Below are 26,531 nucleotides of genomic sequence, written 5' to 3'. Positions count from 1 at the left end.
TTTACTGTGAAGGTAATACAAAAGGGGCTCCTACGTTTGTTGACGTGGCTGAGATAACATAAAAAGAAAGATGCTACAGGAGAATACATATTTGAAAGCAATATAGAATGCCTGGGAGCCTTACTGCAATATTTTCCATAATATTGTTATATTTTGAATTGTCACCTGCTGCCTGAATTTTGTCTTTTCCTTAACATAAATAAAGACATTTCCACCAAAGATGGCGCATTAAAATTCACCAGAATGCAGGAAATGAAGTTCAGATTTCCTGGTGGAGGAAACCCAGAGCCTTAGACCCACAGACACACTGCACAGTGTACAAGTGAAAAACAGCCCCACAAAGAGAGCAAAAGTGCCCACTCACCAATATCTGCAGGAGGATTATACGTCTGTTGTTGTCATTCATGGCAAGCATTAGCAAATCAATGATGCAGTGTTTATAGATTTAAACAAGGATAAGAGGATGTATGCTGCTCAATATTGTAATGGAGGAAGATGAATTCTTCCAATTATTTATTTCTTTATCTTCTTAAGCACTTTTGTCAATTGTAATTAGTCACTGGATTTACTCACAAGGGCCGCTTTGGAGTATTGTCATTATCACTTTAAGAAAGTTTTTGGGGAAAAGTTACACATTTCTTAAGTAAATATGTGTATTCTATTCTTCCTGATTAATTGAGGAAAAAAATTAGTTACATACACAGGGAGTTTGCACCACTAAAGTATAGTATAAACTATTGTATTTTTACATTTTTACTCCCGGACTTTGTCACATATGACTCTGTTCAGAAAGGATCTGCACTCCTCTGTAGCTCACTGTGGCTAATACCTCTTAATAATACTAAATTGTTTTTCATGCACTGTAAGCATGAAATCTTCATGTCAGCAGCATCATTTGTTTTAGGTTTTGAAAAGCAAAAATGGTTGATTTATATTTCACAGTCTAATGCCCCATTCAGACAGGATTAACATTAGAGGGGGAGCTGGGATTGAAATATTTAGTGTGTTCTTTGGTGATTGAACTAATTGTTCCAAATGATTTTTAACCACTGAGTAATTACAGGATGTGGTTCGTAATTGATTTGGACATTTCACAGGACAAAGCAGGAGGCATCAATAGTTTTTCCAGCCCCCTTTAGATGAAACCACAACCATTTCCGCCAAGGCCAGATGATTGGCTGCTAGTGCTGCAAGTTGTACTAGCTGCAGCATGCATGGCACCTTGTAAAACAGCACAGCTTGAGTTTATCAGTGGCACATCACCCTCCTTAGAGGCATGGGTTTCGATGACTTCCTACCTCCTTTATGTATCTATGTGTTTTGTTTAAACAAAACACAGGTTACCAAGTGTGGTAACTACCACAACAAGTATGACTTTTGGCAAGTTTATGGATCCTGATCGCCCTCCTGGAGCCAGTATCTGTAAACTGGTCTACAACAGCGGACCCAGGAAGAATCACCTATCACGGGAGTTTACACAAATCAGTTATTTTAGCATACGTCCCTGGCCCTGATAACGCATTTGCAGCAGAACGCATTGCAGATTGTTACAACAAAGCTGTAAATCGCAGCAGTGATCAGCCTGTGTTCCTGCTAGGGGATTTTAACAGATGTGATGTCACCACCTTACTCCCAAACCTGGAACAGTACGTTTCATCACCCACTAGACTTGATAAAACGTTAGACCTGTGCTTTGGTAACATAACGGGTGCCTACGTTTCAAAGCCCCGCCCACCACTCGGTTGCTCAGATCATAATGTCATTCTGCTGCTTCCAAAATACAGGCAAAAACTGAAGACAGACAGTATACAAACAAAACACGTTAAGGTTTGGAACAATGACACCATTGAGATGTTAAGGGGCTGTATGGAGATCACAAATTGGGATGTATTTTTCAAGGGCTGTGATGGGGACCTAAACCTGCTGACAGATTCTATCTCCTCCTATTTAACTTTCTGTGTGGACACTGTCATACCATCAAAACAGGTCAAGCTGTACCCAAACAACAAACCTTGGGTCACATAAGACATGAAACACTGTCTGAATAACAAAAATGCAGCATTCCTACAGGGAGACACACACAGAGTCAGAGAATTAAATAGTGAGTTGAGAAGGATGACCAGGCTGGCCAAACTTCACTATAAAAACAAAGTGGAGGAAAAATTCACCAATGGCAATGCAAGGGAGGCTTGGCAAGGACTCAATACCATGATGGGTAGAGCCCAGAAACCAGCCCATATCCAGTGCTCTGATCCTGCCACCTTTGCAGAGCAGCTGAACATCTACTACAGCAGATTCAACGAATCCTCCCACCAGAATGACTGGAACCTCACCAGCACCTTCTGTCAACCAACTGCAGTGGATAAAAGCAAGGTGACATCCATACTGAGCCGCATTAACAGCAACAAAGCCTCTGGTTCGGACGGGCTCAAAGGTAAGGTGCTGAGGGAATGTTCTGCTCAGCTGGGTGAAGTCATCACTCGGCTCGTCCAGCAGCTCCTGGACTCCAGCTGTGTTCCTCAGGTGTGGAAGGAATCCACACTTGTACCCATACCAAAGAAGTCCAATGCCAGGGAGATGAAAGACTTCAGACCCGTGGCACTTACATCCATACTTTGTAAGTGTATGGAGAGGGTGGTGAGTGACCTCCTAACAGCCATGGTGGCAGATGATCTTGATGGCCTCCAGTTTGCCTACAAGGCAAAGCGGGGGGTGGAGGATGCCTGTCTGACTCTCCTGGACACAGTGAGTAAACACCTAGACCCCCCCCCACCCTCACACACAGATTTTATTTATGGACTTTTCCTCGGCTTTTAATACAGTTGACCCACACACCCTCTGCAGCCACCTTGTGGGACTGCAGGTCAATCCAGCACTCATCTTATGGATAAAGATCTTCCTACAGGACTGGCCTCAGCATGTGGTGGTCAGTGGTTTTAAATCCAGAAACATGATTTTAAACACTGCACTCGCGCAGGGCTGTGTTTTATCCCCCATTTTATTTTCCATCTACACAAATAATATAACCTGCAATAACAATGGCATGTCCCTTTTTAAATATGCAGATGATATGGCCTCGGTGGCCCACATTAAGGATGCAAACTCTTTGTCTGCATACCACCAGCAGGTGGACACCCTGATGTCCTGCATTAGGGAGAGCTCCTTGGAACTTAACATCTCCAAGACAAAGGAGCTATGCTGTGCAGGAAGGCGAGCACCTGATCTTACCCACCCTCTTTTTGAGCCCCTGAAGCTGCAGGGACAGGCAGTGGAGCAGGTAGAGGCATTTAAATACCTGGGCATAATGGTGGACAACCTGGTGTCCTTCTCCCAGCACAGTGACTCTGTCTATAAGAAGGCACAACAACGCCTGTTCCTACTAAGGAAGCTCAGGAGCTTTGATGTGAGGAAGGACATTTTAACAGCCATTTACAAGTCACTCATTGAATTGGTCCTCACTTTCAACATCACATCCTGGTTCAGCTCCATCTCTGTCAAGAATAAATCAAACCTTTCCCGGATCATCAACCAAGCAAGTAAAATAACTGGCAAAACTCAGACTCCATTATCAGAACTTCATACCTAAGAAGTCACACGGAAAGCCAACCTCATCACAGCAGATCCCACTCACCCCCTGCACAAGTCCTTCCAGCTACTACCATCAGGTCGCCACTATATATCCCACTAGGTTTTTAGGAATTGTGTGTTTCTGTGTTGTGTTGTTAGTTGTATGAGTAACGTCTAAGACGATTTTCTGTCACGACAGACAATAAAGCTTTTCTGATTCTGATTCTGTAAGTGTCATATTTTGTGAAGACAGATCTCTAGTGGCTGGACTGCCCTCGACTCTCCATCGATAAAACAAACTGTCTGGCTTTGTAGTCTTTGAGCAGTAGGGAGTGAGGCAGAGGGACCATGGGGTATATCCATAGATGCTCTATCAAGCAGCAGTCTTTTTCAGTGGCACTGGATAAGAGCAGGCTGGCAGCCACTTGTCAGGCCTGAACATCTATATCTATCAGCCCGCTTTTGTCATGCAGAAGTGGGTGTGGCTTCATCTTAAGTGGTTTGAAAAAACAATAGATGCATTAGAGGAGAGCTGAAGAGAGGGCAGGGAGAGAGAGGCATAAGGTAAGGATTTGGTGTCATCCTCCTTTGGAGTCTTAACTCAGTCAGATCTTAACACACAGATGTGAAACACAACATGTATCATTCAGGTGTGACTTACACTTCTCAGCTGGCCACCAACATGGCTAGAAGTTGATATGTGGTTGAATAGGTTGTGATGTCTGGTGACCACAATTTAATGTCAGGACAACGTCTAAAGCCAATGTGAATGTGACATAGAATACTGACCACATATTATGTTGATATTATGTTGGTTTTAAGTTGTGTGAAATAACCAAAATCCAATGTCTTCCAGACATCTCACACCAATATTATCTTGATGTAGAATACCGGCATTTAGTCGTAAGGTGCAGAGAACAGAACATCAGTATTAATGTCCCCAAAACACAAAATTCTAATGTTGTCAGACATTTAAAACATTGTCGACCTGATTTCATTGTCTGTACATTCATGGGTACATTGTTAACAAGAACAAATAGCTAGAAAGGCATACTTCTAATCGTGCCGGTTTGCTAAAATATAAAAGAACATGTAGCTCTTTCTGAGGAAAAAAGTCAGAGATCCAAAATTCAAGGATGTTTGTCCAGATGGGATTTAAGGACCAGGGAGTTTACTACAAAACTGGAGGTAATTGCAGCGGTAATTATTAGTGAGGTGGTGGTAAAGAATTATCCACACATGCACTACATCGAAAACACTGACCAGTGCATGTAATATTAAAATCCCCTTACTTCTCCTACAGAAATAGATGTAGTCTGAATGGGGCTCAACACATTTAAATTTCTCCAGGTTAGCTAGCCCCATTTGTGACCTCAACATGATTAAAGAGAGAGTGTTTGTTCAGGGTGATTATTTAAAGCCAACATTTCCACAGACTCTGCAGCCACTGTTGGGTCTGAGCTGAGAGGAGCAAAGCAGAGGCACAGTGTGGAAATATCTGATTAAAAGTTTGGCCCTCGGGCTAACAGGCAGGAACTTAACACCTTTATTGCACATCTATAACTTTGATGCAACATGCTATGCTAACCAGCCACTTACTATCTACTTAAAACATTACTAAGCAGTACACTGTAGCTTCTTGGCTCAGTGTAGGGCAGTACACCTGTGTCTTAGGTAAAAAGATGAAAACATTAATAAAGACTCTTTATTTGGACATTATGTGTCATGAAGCAAACAACATGTGAAGCTGTATGTGAAATTACATATCATCGTAGCTCTTTTTGGCATGTTCTCAATATACTGCACTATAAAAATGATACTGTTGAGACTGAGCAGTATCAAAATACATAGCTCCGATATGTGATATCTGAATAGCGGTTTCATTGTGCTGTTATGTGGAGGCTGTAGAGAAAAGGATGTGTTGATAGCCAGTAGTGGGAGGGCTTTGTCTCTATTAGCATTTTGGGTTTCAGTGTTCTCTGGGAGTTTGCCAGTGTGTCTCCACAGGGAGGAGAAATTCACCAAAACAAGTTGTTTTTGTAGTGCTGCTGTATTTCATTTTGATAAGAGAAGATGTGTGGGACTGACAGCATGAATACTAATAAGAGTTATTTTTAACTGTTGTTGATTCAGTTTGATGTTGATGAAAGATCTGTTTCCTCAAAAGGTTCTGAATTTGTTGTGTTAGGTGAAAAGCATCGTTTTGACAGCTGGATCATGTATAATGCACTGGATGAAAGGTCTATGGAAAGATCAAAAAATCAAATGTGCAGCATACTTTAAAAAAAAAAAAACATCTTTAGGGCCTTGGTGCTCAGTGTGGGGCTAATTGTGGTTTAGTACTGTGCTTGTGTGTTTCTTAAAGAACATTTTGTATTTAAACTCCCAAATTGCTATATGTTTGGCTAAATACAAAAAATGTTATGCCTTCAAGCCAATGGTAACTGTAGCGATCATTATGTTTTAAGGTTGTTCACCAGTCTGTATGTCCATCTATCCGTTTGTCCCATTCTCGTGAATGTGATTTCTTATTCTAATTTTGCACAAACATTCACTTGAATGTAAACATGAACGGATTTGATTTTGGTGGTGATAGGTCAATGGTCAAAGTTATTTTGGCCTTGTGTGTCTCAGTCTTCTGAATGCGATATCTCAAGATCCCCTCAAAGTAATTTCTTCAAATTTTGCACAAACGTCCACTTGTACTCAAGGATTAATTGATTAGATTTTGGTGGTAAAATTTCAGAGTTCCAATTCACCAGGACCTTTAATCTGTCTCATTCTCGTGAACGTGATATCTCAAGAGCACCTTTAGGGAATTTCTTGAAATGTGGTACAAACATCTACTTGGACTCAACAATGAACTGATCAGAATTTGGTGATCAATGGTCAAAGTTCACTTTGAGATAGCGTTTGTCTTATTTGGTGAACATGATATCTCAAGAGGGCCTTGAGAGAAATTCCTCAAATTTGGGACAAATGTCCACTGGAACTCAAGAATGAAATGATTAGAATTTGGTGGTTGAAGGTCAAAAGCCAAGGTAACTGTGATCTCACAGAACATGTTTTTGGCCATAATTCAGGAATTTCTACACTAATTATGACAAAATTTCACACAAATGTCTATTAAGATAGAATGATGAAGTGACAACATTATATACCCAAAGGGTCATCTTCACTGTGACATCATAATATTCTCCCAAAAACTTTTTTGGCCATTACTCAGCGTCATATCTCAGGAACAGAAGGGGAGACATTTGGTCAGATAGTGAATTGGTGACACTAATCTTGGGTGTCCACCTTGAAACTGTGCTGACTGTATAGATCTTCTGTGCTGCAGGGTTGAAGATGTTTGTGAAGCCTCCATGTTTTCACAGACGTGGATGTAAACTGTAACTGCAACTTGATGGGTCATGGAGGCATACAACTGCGAGGCAGTTATTCTAGTTTTTACATCTTTCTTTTCACTGACCTTCTCTCTTTTCCCCTTTTTTATCTTCTATTCCAGGAGCCCAGCTCTGATTGGCTGCTTTGTGGTCGATAGGAAGTACTTTGAGGAGATTGGCTTGCTAGATGAAGGCATGGAGATTTATGGTGGAGAAAACGTGGAGCTTGGCATCAGGGTGAGTTGCCTTGAGAACTGGTATCTTATTAGCTACACAGCCCCACAAACTCCATGAAGTACAATATATTTCTACATCCCAGCTACAGCCCTGTACAATATATATATAGAATATCTGTAACAGTGTAATTTGTGCCCTGTACACCACAGAGACGTTAACTATTGTCACCATCCAAATTGAAATATCCTGAATAGCAGGCATGTCAAGCATACAGAAAAAGAAGCGTGACCTTTCCTTTGACAGAATGGGAGCTTTATCAGTCATTCACATTATTCATTCACTCTGACTCAAGCAAACTGAGCTCATTACTAATAATGTAACAAACGCCAGATAAAATTGTGATTTCATGTAATAGAATTACCTTCAAAATTAGTTTTTAAGCCTCCGTGCCAGCTAAAGCCATGGCTGAATATATTATGTTTCAAGTTGTCTGTCTGTCTGTCCATCCTTCCATCCATCCTATTCTTGTAAACACAATATCTATCTAGATGCCTTGAGGAAATTTCTTAAGATTTGGCATAAATATCTACTTGGTCTCAATGATGAATGATGAATGGTGGCCATAGGTCAAGGTCACTGTGACCTCACATTTGTCTCATTCTCTTGAATGTGATATTTCAAGAATGCCTTAAGGGAATTTCTTCGAATTTGGCACAAATATCCACTTCAAAGGTCAAGGTTACCGTGGAATCACAAGTCATGTTACCTCAAGAATTCATATGCTAATTATGACAACATTTCACACAAATGTCCAATAAGATAAATTGGTGAAGTGTTGACATTTTATATCCAAAAGGTCAAAGGTCAACTTCACTGTGACATCATAATGTTCTGCAAAAATACTTTTCTGGCCATTTCTCAACACCATAACTCAGGAAAAGAAGGGGAGACATTTGGTCAGACAGTGAATTTGTGACACTAATCTTAGGTATCCATCTTAAAAAAAACTGTGGATATGTACTGTATAAATGGAATAGATTTTCACTGCCAGGCTGAAGAAGAAGTGTTAAGCATCCATTTTTTTCACAGACATGGATGTATACTGTAACTGCAACTTGACTGGTCAGTGGAGGCATACATCCACTAGGCGGTAATTTTAGTCTTTTTTTTACATAATGTGATATATATTTCATTATGCTAAATGTAAATTTTGGTCTCTGGCAGTAAATGGTATTAACAGGTATTTAGATCCTTTTTAGCAAACTTAGTTGCAGTTATTAGCAATCACTGCAGGGATTTCATCTCTGATCTGGTCTCTAGAGGCAGAGGGCTCTGCAAAAGCACCACCCTCTTGAGATTGCAAAGCAGTCCCAAAAGGATGCAACTGTTGGAACAGCTCTGAGCACGAACGGACACAGGGGACATCTGAGGGAAACTGTTGACTCAGGCTTAGCGCAGAGTGATTCACAGTACAGGTGTGATTATCAGCCCAGGCCTGACTGACACTGTTCTGAGTCACTGGGCTAAGAACGCATCAAACTGAAAAATGTATAACTCTCTCAGGCTTGACCATGTCAGGATCAGATTTAGTGGACAGCTGTGGACAATCAATGCCAGGAGAACTTGAAGAGAAATGGCTGAGTGATCACTGTACTGTGCCCTCTGTCCTCAAAAAGAAAAACTCATTCTGCAATGCAGCCACACTGTCATTGACCTTTCTCTTCTTGTGTCCAGTTATGAGGTGCTGATCATTACCCAACTCCCAAACAATGATTCCAATTCTATCCAGTGTCCAATAAAAGACATTCAAACTATATTTATCAATAAACTGGGAAAAAATAGAAGAAGATGAACCAGAAGACCCCAATTGAGGCAATGGAGGATGAAGCTTGTACTGAGCTATGGTGAAACAAGCTAGAAGCAAATACTAGAGCTTCATATATTTGTGATTTAGAAACCAAAGTCTAGCAAACACCCTTTCCAAATTTAGTATTTTACTCCTAATACCGCTGCAATATTGATACTGAAAATAGAGAAATTAGATATTGTGACCTGTTCTTGTGACAATTTTATGCCTCCATGTTGGTGATAGCTGTGACCAAAGGCAATTTGGTCAAGGGTCAAGGACACTGTGACCGTGCATCCGTCTCATTCTCATGAACATGATATCTCAACACCACCTTGAGGGAGTTTCCTCAAATTTGGCACGAATGCCCACTTGGACTCAACAATGAACTGATAGTATTTGGTGATCAAAGGTCACTGTTACTGCACAAAACATGTTGTTGGCCATAACTCAATAATTCTACACTAAGTATGACAAATTTTCACACAGATGTCTAATAATAATGTCTAATAAAAGGATAAAATGACAAAGTTATTTTATCTCCAAAAGGTCAAAGGACAACTGGACTGTGATATCATAATGTACTGCCAAAACACTTTTCTGGCCATTATTCAACACCATAACTAAGAAACAAAAGGGAAGACATTTGGTCACTGAACTGATACTGAGCTGGTGACGCAAATCTTTGGTGCCCACCTTGAAACTGTGCTAAGTGTTTAGATCTCTGCTGCAGGTTGAAGATGTGTTTGAAGCATCTATGTTTCAACAACAACAACAAAAAAACACTGAATACCTTTTATTAAATTCCTTCAGTGTCTTCACGCCATATATTATATGAGTCTGGACAGACATGGAAGTTGAATTGCAACTTCACTGGTTGACGGAGGCATACAACTGCAACATGGTAATTCTTGTTTTTTTACTGATTTTGTAATTCAAATGGGACCTCCTGGCCTCAATACCGCCAGATTTTTCTCTGGCCCAGCATCTAGTGTCCATTGAAGGAACTGCAGCTTAGGGCACATGTACACTGGTTGTATGATCTGGAGAGATTTTAAACCTATACTGCCCTATCCACTCTGCCTCCAAACTTCGAAATACTATCCCTGGCCATGGTGTGGACAGATTGATGGCAAGACTTGTCATTTTCAACCTTGGCAGCATTTGTTGAAGTATTTCTGGAGCATTTTTGATGTCCATCACTTGTCCATCTAATGAAACAAATAAAACAATCTACTCCTATGATTTTTTTTCGTCTTATTGTCAGCCAAAAACATAAAGTAGACCATTCAACACCAATGTTTTTCAAACTCTCTGTGTATAGCTGAAAGTATAGTGCCTTTTTAGTTTTCTAGTTTTCCAACCACTCAGTGTTTTTACACTGTATGCCACATTCACCTGTTTACACTCACTCACACACCAATGACACAGCTTCGGTTGTGCACATGACAGTATGGTATGGTAAGATTGGGGAAAGAACTGTTGTTATGACAATTATATTATGGTAAGGTATGGTTAGAATAAGACTAGTGCAGCACAGCCCTGACCTCCACACCCTTACAAGCAGCCTTAATGCATAAAGAGCTTCCTGCATTGGCACTGAATGTTGGCACTGGACCTGCTCTGAGTCATTTTCTTTTTTCTTTGGCACTTAGTGATGTGTAATCTTCATAGGCAGCCAGTCAAATCACACAAATCTCCCACTTTCCATATGGTGTGAAGTCAGTGACCATATCTGTAATGACCCTGAGGAGCCATGCTGATGTTGACAGGACAGCTTGTTCTGAGAACAGTGATGGCCAAATGGAGGTCAGATAAAGTTTGGAATGAGGGCATGGAAGCAGTGTTATCAACTAAGCACTTTTTCTCTATATTTGGCAACTTTAAAGACCCCTCTAGCAATTTTCTTTTTTTTATCATCAAATCAAGCAACTTTTTTGGCAGACGTTAACTTTTTTTTTCCCACAAACAGAATGTTCTCTCATGGCTGTGACTCACTGCTCGGTGCTCACTGATCATCAGCCAGAAATAAATTTGAATGAGCTGTGAAAGTACGACCCTAACAAACTGTTCCCTATTGTTTTTGAGGGGGGACATCCTCCCCTTTACAGGAGGGAGTTTTTTCCAGGGTCTGGAACTTTCGTTTCATGACACTTCAGTTCCACAGTCTTTACAAAACCCTAATGAGAAGTTTTTGAAATTGGAAGTAATATATATTTATTTAAAATATTTCATATTTCAATTTGGAACTTTAATTAAAAAATAAATGTAAATGCAAATTAGCACAGGATGTGCTGGCAGGTTTTTAGAACGTAAGAAAGTAATTTCCTGTTTCAACTTGTCTTGTCGTGAATCTTTGGTTTGACCTGGGCTTAAATGTGATGAGTTTTTCTTAAGTGAACCTACCCTTACAAAAAGTGAAACACTGCCTTTGTTTGATAGCTGTATGCCACCAGAACTTATGTTTTGTACTTGAATTTCTCATTGTGCAGTATATTAGTACATCACAATATTAAACACAGGAATATTAAACAGCTTAACTGGTTTGGCCCATGATATTTTTGATCACTTTATTTCAAACATACAGAGCCTCTAAAGTCCCCAAAAAAGAAAAAAAAAAACCTATCTTGTGCGCACGAGATACTATCTTGGATTTTTGTTGGGAGGGACGGGGGAAACACGCACACTTATCAATGATTAAGGATTTGAGTTGAAGTTATTTTATAATAACATGCAGTTATAAGAGAACTAGAATGTTTTGTTAAGAAAATAAGCTGGCTGTTATAATTAAGAGTATTAAACCGCAATTCTTGTTATTTGAATGGCGCAACACGGAAGCATGATTATGTAATAAAACAGGTGTTTATTTTAGGATCCAGGTGGTGAAGGGCTGTGCGCACACAATGTTCCAACAGGGGACAGCCCTCCATTCCGAAACCCCCCCACTCTGAAATTGATTTTCAAGTCCATATCGAGTTTCCTGCATCAAATACTGCCGCCCGCTCTCCGTCACTCGCACAATTCTGAAATTCGTTGTACTACAAAAGCTTGAAATGAACGTTCAACTCATTGTTTTTTATTGAAAATATGTCACTGTCTTCATTTATTAGGCTATGTATAATTTCGCTAGCAGCAAACACATTTAAAGGAGACACTTGTCAGGTCTTTGTATGCACGCTGTCCGTGGTGCTGAAATCCCCGCTCCTGCTGACAGCAGACCAGGGGAGAAAAAAAAGACATTTCTTTGCTCTGTGCTTTCAGAAAATAGGCCCACGGTGTTTGCAGGGCATATCAGGCTGTGTGATTATGCACAAAGACTGGTTTAGCGCATTGGAGCAATTTCATACAATTTCGGACATTTGACGTGATAAACTAATTTCAATTCAACATGGTCATTTGCTTAGAAGATTCAGCTGAAGCATAATGAGTGTTATATGTCATTAAGATGAAGTATTTGCTTGTTTTGTGGTTAATTATGCACATGATGCATTTGACCCTATCATGCGGTCCTTTCATCCCTGCAGACAGGGTTATATTGTTCCTTAAATGGCTTGATTTAGTTATCAAAGTTCCATTCTCTTAACAAAACATTCTAGTTCTCTTATAGCTGCATGTTATTATAAAATAACTTCAAATCAAATCCTTAATCATTGATAAGCGTGCGTGCTCTGATGTCCATGGACATAAGACTAAAATATCCACAAGTGTTTTACTGTAATTGTTCTACCTGGAGATGGTGTACGAGCTCACAGAGACCAGTGTGTCTTGTGTACTGGACTGGACAGCAGCCGGCACTCATCTAGTGGTCGCACTGTATAGATTTATTAGGCTACATTATAATTCATTATTTGTTATTAGTGAGGATCATTTTAGATGTTGCTTACTGTTTATAGCCTGTACTATTTACAACATCAGCATATAGTTTGTATTCACAAAATACAGTTTCATATTCAAGTGGATGCGCTGGATAAATAGTACACAGCCTATAAATAGTACACAGCCATGGTACCTGTCTGAGCTTTCAGCGTGGGAAATAATTGTATGTCGAGCGCACGTTTATCTCGCGCGCTCGATTTAACTTATCTCGTGTGCACAAGATACTATCTCATGCACTTGAGTTAGTATCTCATATCTCTTTTTTGGGGACTTTAGGGGCTCCATACAAACATAACATTTCATTTTCAAAATTAAATCACAACCATCAGCAGAAGATGGGTTTGGAGGGTATGATTCTGCAGTAGCTTTTTGCGTGTGTGTGTGTGTGTGCGCGTGCATGTTTTGCAACGTATGCCAAACATTTTTTTCTTTCAGTAAGGACAGTACAGATTTACATGTACAGTACTTAATAATCAACACACTTTGGTTACTGCTTTGAAAATGCTTAATGCAAGCCATATCGTTTCACAGGTCCTGTAAACAGCTTTATTTGTCCCCAGTGAGAACAAATTCACCTGCATTACACACACACTGCATCTAAGATGATTGCCTGTGGATTGTGCATGAATGAATTTCCTCTTGAGACAAAACAAAAAAAAGACTCAATGCAGCAGTGACTCTGAAATACTGTTGCACAGATCATAGTACTGCCAGTCCAATCACCTAACACCACTTCATTTAATTTTCTCCACACCATGGACAGCCAGGCTTTCTGGCACCTCGGAGTCTTGCCATATCCCCATGTTGTTCAAATCGTAACTGAACACGAGCTTGAAACAAGCAAGTTTGTTGCTCAAGGGCATAAACGTGAATACGAGGTGTTTTACTGATGTTGTAAGAAACTGTATTTTCTGTACATTTCCTGTGAAAACAGGAAGTATATTTTGAAAAGACACAATGCATGCAACAACAGACTCACCCAGGATACATAACTCTTCACATTAAAATTGACCCTTGTCTGACCCACCTTTTGACCTGGGTCGCAGAGCTGAGTTGGTTAATGTGGGTTAACCCTTTCAAACACTAGATCAACACTGGTTCAACCCTGGTTAAGCCCTCAGTGTGAAAGCAGTGAAAGTGAGTAGGAAGCAGTTTGGTTCAGTCATGTTTGAGTGACTGCAGGAGCTGGCAGAGTTCAAACAAGCAAAGGATACTGATAACATGAGTTATGGCACACTAAATATCCCCTTTAAAATGGCTTTGACCTGATATCATAAACAGTATATGATGTCATGAATATAAATGACTACATCTGCCAAAGGCTTCAAATGCCCCATTGTTTCTGCACATTGTGTGTCATTGGCAGTAATGTGTCTGTCTCTGGCTCATAAAAAGCTCTTGTGCAGGGCCTTGACTTTCTCCATAGGAGCCTTGAATGTCAGACCTCTACAGTCAAGTATAACAAGTCCAGTAATGGCTTTCTCCTTAGCTCCTCGCTGGGCAGTGACCATCAGTGCCTTTGCAAAGTGCAGAGAGGTGATTCTCTAATATAAAGCTCTTTTGGCAAATAATTATTCTGTTTAAGTCCCTCTCCTCCTGTAGAGACAAATTGCTTGAACACCTGTTGACATTGGCTTATTCAGCGAAGCATAAGCAGCAAGGCTGTGAACAGACGCTCTCTCTGCGGGAGGACATTCACCATTGCCGCCTCAAGCCCAGCAGTCTGTGTGTCTTTGACCCACATCTGATGCTCCCACCAGCTGTCGGCAGCCCTGCCCACATTACACTTTAGCCTATGCGCTGAAAGAGGGCCAAGAGTCATGCACAGTGCTGCAAATCGTTTGCCCTCTGCGGCTATGACAGCAAACACTGAACTGAAATGAACTTGTTTTAGTGGAGAGACACTGCAAAGCCACTGTTGAACTTGTTGTGCAGTTGTTCGCACTTCACGATTGGTTCACGGCGGCCAGAGCTGAACAGATTTACCCTTGTCCATCTGTGTGTGAGGTTTGTGAACGGTTGAAAGGCAATCAAAGGTTAGCAAGAACATCAGCCAGAGTGTTGACATTTCTTTTCTTCCGCAAAAACCGGTGCCAAGGGGTATTCGAAGTCAAAACCTGACATCAAATATAACCCCAACAAGCCCACGGAGGCACACAGACACAAACACATCAAAAAAAAGTTAATATTTCCACTTTTTTACTAAAGTATAAGACTGCACTGCAAAAGAGTCCTTTGCAGATCAATGATTATGTAAATCAGCAGTGATATTTTGACAGAATCAGTTCTGCACACGTGTCTCAAGGGCATTGCTCTTTCTCTCACTAATTCATCATATGAGTTCAACCCAAGGTTTAAGTCAGAAAACAGCCAGTTTGTTCTATTTCCATCTCCCTCACACCAAACACAGGCGCCTTTTGTTATCAGTGATGTGATTTTTTTCTCCCAGTTTCTGCAGAGGCGCTCCGTATCTCCAGCCTGAACGCTCCTATTGTGATAAAGATTGCTTTTATGGGGCTTCATCTGTGCTGTGGCGTAATATTGTGCATATATAATGCTCATTGTCTCATGCTATCTTTTTTTATCACAACGGGCAGTCGTCCTCTGCATGATTTATAATTCACAGCTTCATGTTGTTGTTGCCTTTCGCCTCTCATTTTCTCATTAAAACTTTTAAAAACACAAGTCCACCAGTGAGATTTGTTCTGCATTAAACCAAAGAAGACAGACTGAGAGACAATTAGGGATGTAAATGAGCTCTGTTTTGTCTGGCTGACACATACAAATCAGCCAAACACAAGTTCCAGAAACTGGATGCCAACACACGAACATAAATTGCAACAACTCAAAGTCACGATGATGCGCCGTGATGTGTTTTGAGTAAAAGTTGGCACATTACCCAGTTTTATCCCACAGGATAATTCTTTTGATTTAGATAGAAGATAACAAAACAAAATTACAGCGGCAAGCAGCCATGAAAGGGTCCTCACACCTTTCCGCATGCTGGGGTTGTTGGCCGGATGCCTGTTGAGGTGGCTGTGCATTTCCACGAGTACGGGGCGCTGAAGATAACTAATTCCAAATTTTGTATCACTTCCTATGTACCATGTGGTGCTAGAGAACGTGTGCTAATTCTACATGTTGTTGCTGTACCTCAAGTGTAGACCACTCAATGAAGATTTCATGTAAATCACATGAAGTTTGCCAAATATGGCTGACTTCCTGTTGCCAGGAGGTGGTGCTACAACTATGAGTCAATATTGACATATAGATGTTTTTAGGCTGAGACTCGTGGGGCAGATTGGACTATATACATTCAAGTTACAACAACATCCTGCTTCACTGTAAAACGTGCAAAATGGCTGCCATGCCATAGCTATATCTTCCTCAAAAACTCAACATCTTCAGAGTAAAGCATTATCAAGGTCTTGCTATTCTGACCACATTCATTTGATCTGGTAAACCTGGTAGAAGGAGTACATCAGAGTGTAAAACATGTCATTTCCTGTTGCCAGTAGGTGGCGCTATGATTCTATCTCAAGCCCTCAGAAACAGTGCCAGGATTTGAAGCTATTAACATTAACAACATCATGTGATGCCATGGGGCTCGCAATACCTTTTTTCCATGGACTCACATAGGGAAAGAGACACCTGTCAATCAGTAGATACATTTAGTGGCAATTTGGAGCATCACAACCTCCATGAAATTACTTGTTTTACTACAGGGATTTGATCCATTCAGTCCGAAAACATTTTGAAAGTCTGTAAGAGCCGCACAATTAAGTCATTTTATTTCCATTTAGTTAGTGGAGGACTAAACCTGATGGTAGCTGCTCAGCTGGCAAAAATATCTACTGTTCCTCCTCTATGGGCCCAGCGATGCAGATGAACAGGGTAATTTTATATACAGGAAGTCAAACGTTTTTGGCATTATGCCCCACTGAGCAATTTTCTTAAGTATGAACAGGGCCTTGCCTCCAGTGCTCTATTTAGCTACCTTTATACATCCATGCTCTAACTTAATATTGGTACATATATGTCTTAAGGCCAGGGCTCTTACCAAGCATGACAAATTTGGGGTTGATTTTACAATGTACTTGAGCCACAACAACTTCCTGTTTCATGGGGAAACAAGAAAAATGGTTGCCACCGCAACACTGTCCCAGGAAAACTCCCAATATTGACCACATTTGTAGTGTTTCTGATTAATTCTGTAGGAAAAGAAAAGTACAGCGCCAGGAAATGTCATAAACACACATAGGGTGAGGTATACCCTAAATCCAACAGGTTATCGGCTATTCTTAATTTACTGTACAATTTTAGTGTATTTTTGCCAGGGAATGTAATTTAGGGAACTGCTCTTAAAGAATGAATCAGATCAACCTAAAATTTGGTCAGTACAATCTTGAGACCATAACCATGAACATTTGTTAAAGTTTGGATTTTCATGAAATGATATTGCCATTTGCACAGTAAATTCAAAATGGCTGACTTGTTGTCGGGTTTAGGGTATACCTTGCGCTGCTTTCAGTGTTTGGGCCCTAAAAAGTAAAGGCTTTTGGAGAGGACGACTCAAGATGATAAGAAGCTGTTATTCTCTCTCCCCTTTTTTCACTTTCTTTATCTTCTCTCCATACTTTCCATTTTATCTCTCTTTGCCTTTATCCCTTCACCTTCTCTGTTTTATGTTTCACACTCTGAAATCTCCTCTTTCTCTTTCTCCTCACTGTCCGCTTTTTCTCGTCTCATTCTCTATCTCGCTGTGCACACCCACATGCTCAGACATAGATTGTTATGCTCAAAGAATAGCTCCTCATACTCTAACCCTGTGCTGTAAATCCTTTATAGAGAACGTTGAGGTATTTCTGAGGGAAGCGTGTATTATCTTAGAATTTGGCTCTAGTTTGTGCTCCTGCCTGGGCGCTGGGCCAGTGGTACAGTTTTTCTGTTGTTTTGCAGTAGCTCTTTGCTTTGAGAGGATACAGGGAAAGAGGCTGGCCGCTAGGAGGGATTATAGTGCAAACACACAAACAAAGTGAGTGACTGGAATAGAGAGAGCAGGTGTTTGTTTTCAAATCAGCATTCAGCATTCCAGCACTTGTCTCGTAGGTACACTGAGCTCCTAAGGTGCCCGATGCAGAATTTTGAGCAGTGATATCATGGAATTTAGTGGCTACTAGAAAAGGCTATATTTTCTGGAGAAAATTGACATCTGCTCCTTGCTGAAAATTTGCAGTTGAAATATTTAAAGTAGTTTCCACAATCAGATGTTGAAGTGGTGGTTGAAACACAGATGGTGAAAGATTCTGAAATGGCAGGTAAAATATAAGAGCTGAAGAAAGTTGCTGTGTTTTTGTGAAAGAGTAGAAAACGACTGAATTTCAAGTGTTACAAGTGTAAGTGCTGACTGCAAGCTGGGATAGACAGTTTAGTTTTGAAATCATTGGGCAAAAACTCTAAAGAAAAAGAAGAAAAACTTTGAGCATATTGTAGTTCAAGAAGTGTGAGAGAACACTGCACCTCGAGCCAGAAATGATTAGTTTTGACCAAGTTACTTTCAGAATATAATGTATTACATTTTACTATTTACCTTCATTTTAAAGTAATAAGTTACTAATAAAAGGTAGTAAGAAGAGTGCCATGTTATCTAATAGCAGTTAATTAAAACACCCTAAACTGGTACATAGCCCACATATTTTGAAAGGCTTTGATCAAGTGACCAGTGCACTGACAGGGGTGAACAAGGAAGCACTCTCAAGTGGTCTTGTAAGGAGGCAGGTTAGGGTGGTGGATGGGTCACAAAAATCCAGACTTTCCCTGGTGGATGTATGTTCACAACTGTGTGAAATTTTGAGTAATTTTATGGTACGTCCTCACCATGTTTATTATCCTAAACCTAACCACAGTAACATTACTTGCCTAAACCTAATCATTGTAACTTTATGTTAATGCATTACTGTACTTGGTACGCTACAGTAATTCGTAGGATATCATACAAACTATTGTGTGTGCATTTTTGAAGGATATTATATGAACCGTTTTGTGAGGATACGTTGTGCATTCACATGCAGGGGTTACCACATTGTAATAACACTATTGTGATGTAAAGTACAATAGCCTAGATGTTTTTTTAATAAGCAAATAACCTTGGACACAGGGATGTGCAGGCAGACAAAGAATCACAGTCTGATTAATTATGACATAGGGATCAATATTTGTGGGCCTATCATATCAAACACAATAAACAATTGCTGACATCAGATAAGCAAACGGATTGCATGTGAGCCTGTCACTATGACGAGCGCAAATTAATACACCGAGCTAGAAGACCCACCTGCTGGTTCCTGGTGTGCTGGTCAGCTACAACAGCACCGGAGAGAGTTTAACATAAGAAGGGGGGCGGTTGGCGTGGCTGCTCCGTAGTAGAGAATGTGAATGGAAAAACATCCAACATGCTTACGCACCTTTGACCACATTATCCAGATGTGGTGATCACTGGAATGAGGCAAAAGCAAACCGGAGTCCAACTTCGGTTCCCCACTGCTTTCAAGCAGCCTTGAGACACAAAAGCAGAGCAGGGTACGTTGTAGACATTGTAGGTATATGAATAAAAACATACTAACACATAGTACAGCATCACCTCAATTTGCTGATTATTGGCACCTCTATAATGTCGCCCATAATGACATGACAAGACACCTAAACCCTAGGGGAATTTTTTCTGCTGACGCAGTGGCGGAGGTGGTGGGATGTGGATGAATGAAAAAGTAAAAAACAATAAACAGTTTATTTTGGGTGGTAACACACTATGCTACATTTTGAATTTAAAGGGGAGCTAATGTTTTTTTCAACCTGGACCCTATTTTCCGATCTACTTTTGTCTAAATGAATGATAGGATGTTCAATTTTTGACATTTCTCCAGTACCAAGCTAGGGCTGACCTGCCTGCAGCCTGTGAGCGCGCGTTATATTAACTAATAGGGCACTCAGACAGCATCAAACAACGTCAAAATGCGTCCACTAAAAGTGCATTTTATTCACACAGATAGGCTCGGATTGTTAGTATAATTATCCAACAACATAACGGAAAGGAGAAATGAACGTCTGTGTTTACCTTTAGCTGGATTCGGACATGTTCCTCTGCCTGTTGCTGCTCCCTCTCTCTCCTCGTCCGCTCTTCAGTTTCAATGAGTTCTGCGTCTGTGTACTCCGTGTTCAAATAAATACGGGTGGTCATCAAATTCAAATGGCTCATCCAGATCCAGCTGGTCAAAATCGGGTAAAAATTCCCCACCTTCTCTGTATGACATGATAAAGGCCTGAAAGTTTTTAAAGACCTGTATAAGGATGGTATTTTTTCTAGCTTTGCAGACTTTTCAAGTGAGTTTCACCTCCCACCTTGTCATCTCTTCTGCTACTTTCAAATTAGACATTGCATAAAATCCTTGTTTCCTTCCTTTCCTTCTCTACCCCTGAGTCAACTGTTGGATGAGTTTCACTGTTTTGACCCCTTTCAAAAGTCACTACTTTCAAAGATTTATGGCATTCTCCTCTCCTACGACAGTACACCTGCTACTGATGTTAAGGTCGCTTGGGAGTGTGAACTTGGGTTGAATTTGGACGATTCCTTGTGGGATGCTGCCCTTAATAAAATCACTCCATCTAATCACACTCCACTTCTCCAAAGCTTGATTGTCTCATATCTACTCTAATATCACCGACAATTGTGACAAATGCAGTGCCTCACCCTGTTATTTATCCCACGTTTTTTCTTGTCCATGATTGTCCTGTTTTTGGCAGGACTACTTCCATACTATGTCAAAAATTCTCTTAATAACTATAAATGTCTCTCCCCATATTGCCATTTTTGGGTTTCCCAAGGACTATAACCGATACACCCCCCAACAATTAGTAGTTCTAGCTTTTACTTCTTTACTGGCAAGATGCCATCTTCTTCTCCACTGGAAGTCTACTACAGCTCCCTCCAGCACTCAGTGGCTCAGTGATATCATGTCCTTTCTAAAGCTAGAGAAGACTAAACACTCAATCAGAGGTAAATCTGATCACATTTAAGTGGCAGTCCTTTCTTACATTTTTTAACTCTCTTCAATCCCTGTCTCCCAACTGATGGACCCGGCCCCATCCTCTTTTTTTTCCTTTCTTCCTTTTTATTTATTTATTTTTTTTTTTCTAATTTTTTTTTTTAGTTGTAATTCTCTTTTAAATTGTGTTTCCCTTTTTGGTGGTTTAACATGATTGGTATGATTGCATCTGTCAAACGTACAACACATATTTTGTTGGTTTTGGTCATTTTTCTGTTCTTGGTCCGACTCTTGTCCATTAGGATGTACGGTACTTTGTATATACATTATTATTGTAATCATCATTATTGTGTTTGAGAAAAAGAAAAAACTGACATTCATTGTTGTACTGATACTGCTGTTTGACCATGTGCTACACCCTTTCATAAATATATTAATAAAAAAAATAGCATTGTAGGTGAGAAAGAGACAATGCAGTAACAAAATATTGATTCACATTTGAGCTGCCTAGTTTGACAGTCTGACTGCAGTTTATGAGCTTTGATTAACATGACTAGAGACTCTGCTCTGGCTGGATGATTTCGTAATTCTTGCAAATGGTATTAGAGCACTATTAGGGGGCAGAGGAGCATGATTTTTTTCCACAGATTATCTGTCTCATACTGCTTTCAGGATAGAGTGACAATTATTTTAAAAAACAACATTTTGTCATCTTTGCTAAAAAAGATACCAACTGTAACTGTAGGTTGAAGGCTCAGTTGAAGCACTGCAAAGTGTTGAAATCTCCAAAGGGGGATAAATTGGGCTGGAAGAGTCACTTGAAGTGTGAGTGAAGTGAAAGCAGTGGAACTGTCAGCTGAAGAGTTAGAAATGAATGCAGAGATGTCAGCTGAAGAGGGAAAGATGAAAACACCTTAAGTTTCAGTGGAAATAACTTTAAGACAATAATGGCATCTGGTCACTTTCACTTGGCCACACATGGAGCTCATTTACCTATGACATGCCCATGTTTATATATCTTAAACATTGTCCAACTAAAATCTATACAAAAAAATAAAATAAAGACACAACTGTCAAAGCATCCTAGAGGACTGCACACTTGTGTTGCATTCATGGGGAACCAAATCTGAATATTATTTCATATTTCTTGAGCCTGTCATGAAGCTAGCTAGGCCTGTGTGGATACATGACAGCTCCCATTTTCAACAAACTGCAAATCAGGGGAAAGAAAGAAAGAATGAAAGAATGAAAGAAAGAAAGTAGCATTCATCCGGGTGGGCATACACAGTGTGTTGCTGTGAGACCTTTCATTCACACTTATTCTATCAAGCAGGCTCAGTCCCAGCAAGGATTAAATCCCCTGTTCAGAGGATAGAAGTTTAACTGGCATGTAGTTGGCAGGTACTGAAAATATCCATATCTTTATTTAGGGTCCCTGCAGTCACTAATGTGTGTGTTTGTGTGTGTATGTAACAAAGGTGTGGCAGTGTGGTGGCAGCGTGGAGGTCCTGCCCTGTTCGAGGATTGCACACATCGAGCGTGCCCACAAACCCTACACAGAGAATCTGACAGCCCACGTGCGTCGTAATGCTCTGCGGGTGGCTGAGGTCTGGATGGACCAGTACAAGAATCACGTCTACATGGCCTGGAATGTTCCACTACAGGTAAACAGACAGTACATGTGTGTGTTGGGAGTTTGACACTGATTGGTAACTGTGTGTGGGAGGGGTGTGTGGGTGTAATTGTGTTTGGGCTGTAACGGTTGTTGTATTTGTGCTCAACTGTCACAGTATGCCACGGTCCGGTGCATACAGCCACATGCAGTATACACGGTAGTTAGACTGATACATGGAGTACTAAACCAAAATTCACAAACAAGCCTTTTGACTTAAAAATATATATAAAAAGTGCTCTATGTGCTGGTTGAAAATCACACATGGTGACACAACATCTTACATCAAGCTTGTTTATGCAAAAAAAAAAAACATGTATGCCTCCACGGTGGCAATAGCCATGGCTGGATTCTCATTAACGCAATATCTCAAGAACGCCTTGAGGGTCTTTCTTCAAATTTGGCACAAACGTCCACTTGCACTACAAGATAAACTGATTACATTCTGGTAGTCAAAGGTCAAGGTCATTGTGACCTTGTTTGTCTCATCTTCTTTCTTTCTTTCTTTCTTTCTTTTTTTTTTTTAATATGGCTCAAATGTCCACTTGGACTCAATGATGAACTGATTAGATCTTGGTGGTCCAAGGGTCACTGTGACCTTGCAGCTCGTGAATGCAGTATCTTAAAAACATGTTTAGGGTGGGGTTTTTTTTTTCAATTTTGGCTCCAACATCCACTTGGACTAAATGATGAATTGATTCGATTATGATAGTCAAAGGTCAAGGTCATTGTGACCTTGTGTGCATCTTGTGAACATGATATCTCAAGAATACCTTGAGGGGATTCTCTTTTTAAAATTTGGCTCAAGCATCCACTTGGACTCAATGATGAACCGATTAGATTTTGGTGGTCAAAGGTTACTGTGAACTTGAAGCTGTCTCATTCTCGTGAATGCAATATCTCAACGTAAACCTCAACACCTTGAGGGTATTTCTTCAAATTTGGCACAAACGTCCACATTTGGTCAAGGATAAACTGTTTAAAATTCAGTGGTCTAAGGTCAAGATCATTGTGACCTTGTCTGTCTCATTCTCATGAAAGTGATATCTCAAGAACACCTTTAGGGATTTTTTTTAAATTTGGCTCAAATTGCAATTTGGCTCCACTTGGACTTAATGATGAGTTGATTGGATTATGGTGGTCCAAGATCACTCATCACGCAATATTATCTTGTAAATGTGATATCTCAAGAACACCTTGAGGGAATTTCTTCAAATTTGGCATAATCATCCACTTGGACTCATCAATGAAGGACTCATCATCAAGTTTTCACAGGCGTGGATGTTAACCGTAACTTCAGCTTGACTGGTTTGTGCAGGCATATGACCATGGGGCACTAATTCTAGCTGTTTGATAATGATGAATTGTCATTAGATTTGGTGAGAACTATACTATGACTTCTTTAGGACTCTAAACCCAAAGTTTGGACTTGGGACCTATCAGTCTTGACCTGGGACTTGAGTGCAAAGACTTGAGACTTACTTGTGCCTTGCAAAACAACAATGTGGTCTTTTATACAGAGAGATGGTAATCAAATGTTTATTTATTCATTCATTCATTTCTGATTAGATTTGTCAGCACTCGCCCAAAACCTGAGGTCCTGAGTAAAATCTAAAAACTTTTTAAAATGTCCTTGGTTCAGCCTCTCTTCACTGAATGACATCCACTCCTTTCTCTCTGTGTTTGCTCTTTAAACATGCTTTGCTGTCTTCCTGCTCAGTTGTTATTTCGAGCTTTGAGTCATTCTTAGGACGCAACAGTGCTGACAGAACCCTGAGGCCTAGAATTCTGGACTTGTTATTTTTGATTTCTTGGAACATTAGAGATTGGGAAGTGAAGCTTATTGTACTTATTGGGTTGCTAGAGATTAGATTAAAGGTCAAATACCTGTAATAAAAACTCAAAAACTTGCATTTTCTCTCTCTCTAGAATTCAGGAATAGACATTGGGGACATCTCTGAGCGAAAAGCCCTGCGGTCCAGACTCCATTGTCGACCTTTCAGCTGGTTCCTCTCCAACATCTACCCTGAGCTCCGATCCTACAGCAACACCATTGCTTACGGAGTGGTGAGTTCAGTTTTTTCTTTAGTTCTTAGGCTTCCTAAACATATCCTGTCTGCATCCTTGATTTAAGTAAATTCATTTATCATTATGCTGAAACATAAATTGCTTGTAAATTAAAGTACACTGCTGTTCATCTGATATTGCAGCCCACGGGAATAAGTCCACAAAATCTGGATGCCAGCTCACAGTTTGAGAAACACTACACCATACACTTCCCCACTCAGTCCCCACTGGTTGATACACATACAGAAACTCCTCAGAGCAGAACAAAAAATATTCACCACTATTTGAATTCATAATGAAACAGGAACAAGACAGTCCTTGAACTTCAAAAATTAATTTGCCTTTGTTGTGGCAGCTTGCCAGCAAGGAGTTTTAAATATGTGTGAACATATTTTCATTTGTCTTTTCTCTTGTCACACTTCAGCCAAAAGGCAAAAACATTTTTCAAAGACCCTTAATTGTGTGCTCCCACAATTAAGGTTTTTTGTTTTATTTTAGATAAAACTTTGCTCTCATATTTTTGAATGTTGCTATTGCCCTATTTTTCCTTCATGTTGAAACTACACTTCTACTTGTGTCGAAATATTTTTTTTTTACTTTTTATGGGTTTTTTTTTATGCCTTCGTGCCTGTGATAGCCAATGTCAGAAGCATTATGGCATAGGGTTGTCAAACGTGCATCCTACCCATTCTCTTGAACATGATATCTTAATAACGCCTCACGGGAATATCGTCAAATTTGGCACAAATGTCCACAGTCACTCAAGGATGAAGTTATTAGTTTTGATAGTCATAGGTCAAATGTCAAGGTCACTGTGACCTTGTCTATGTCATTCTTGTGAACGCAATATCTCAAGAATGCCCTGAAGGAATTTCTCCAAATATGGCACGAACTTCAAGCCAAGGATGAACCAATTCATCAGTCAGTAAGGTCAAGGTCACTGTGACCTTGCATCTGTCTCATTTTTGTGAACATGATTTCTCAATAGCACCTCGAGAGAACCTCTTCAAAGTTGGCACAAACATCCACATTGGGTCAAGGATAAGCTGATTAGGATTTGGTGGTCAAAGGCCATTGTGACCATGTCCATTGCATTCTCGTGAGCACAGTATCTCAAGAAAATCTTGAAGGAATTTCTTCAAATTTGGCACAAACATCTACTTAGTCTCAAGGATGAACTTATTAGAATTTGGAACTCAAAGGCCAAGGCCACTTTGACCTTGCGCTAGGCTCAATTTGTAAATATTATATTTTAAGAAGGCCTCAGGGGAATTTCCTCAAATTTGGCACAGATATCCACTTGGACTGAAGAATAAATTGATTAGAATAATGTTGTCAAAGGTCAAGGTCAGTGTGACCACAGAAAAAAATGTTTATGGCCATAACTCAAGAATTCATATGCTAATTTTGTGACAAAACTTCGCACAAATGTCTAACAGAATAAAGTAATGAATTCTAGTTTCTAGCATAACATACCGAAACCAAATGGTCGCGATAGCTCAGTCAGGTTGAGTTAAGTTCAACACATTTTTCATTAAGCTATAGTGACTCAAAATGTGCTCTCCTAAACTGTTGAGCCAAATGTTAAAGGGATATATTCCCATTACTCACTACAATGGGCGGGGAAATAAAATAAATAAATCAATACATACAAATATTGTTGATTTCTTCCCATAGAAACGTCAGATTAGCACTGTCAGTCAGCTCCCCAAGAGCTGCCGTTTTACGTAAAATGGAGTCAGTGTAGATTGGATGACAGGGCATTAACATGCAGCTTACGTCTTGCTTCCAATGGGAATTCCCACTGAGTCTGTGTGTCAAAAATATTCTATAGAAATTATTGTGTTTGGATGGAGACAAAAAACCACTCCGTCTAGCTTCGTCTATGCGCCTTTACT

General features: G+C 40.1%; 1 protein-coding gene across 2 annotated transcripts in view; it reads left to right on the top strand.

Annotated features, from left to right (window-relative positions):
* galnt18a (UDP-N-acetyl-alpha-D-galactosamine:polypeptide N-acetylgalactosaminyltransferase 18a) overlaps window positions 1-26,531 on the top strand; it is a 303,599-nt gene that overhangs the window by 205,673 nt on the left and 71,395 nt on the right. For both annotated transcript variants that reach the window (XM_033635588.2, XM_078168258.1), the window contains exons 6-8: window positions 7,076-7,190; window positions 22,373-22,558; window positions 24,496-24,633. In XM_033635588.2, the coding sequence (XP_033491479.2) occupies window positions 7,076-7,190; window positions 22,373-22,558; window positions 24,496-24,633 (439 nt within the window). The remainder of the gene's footprint in view (window positions 1-7,075; window positions 7,191-22,372; window positions 22,559-24,495; window positions 24,634-26,531) is intronic.

The sequence above is a fragment of the Epinephelus lanceolatus genome, chromosome 5 (assembly GCF_041903045.1).
Source record: "Epinephelus lanceolatus isolate andai-2023 chromosome 5, ASM4190304v1, whole genome shotgun sequence".
Classification (NCBI taxonomy): Eukaryota; Metazoa; Chordata; class Actinopteri; order Perciformes; family Serranidae; genus Epinephelus; species Epinephelus lanceolatus.
The sequence above is the reverse complement of the archived record's forward strand: the minus strand, read 5'-3'. Positions and strand labels throughout refer to the sequence as shown.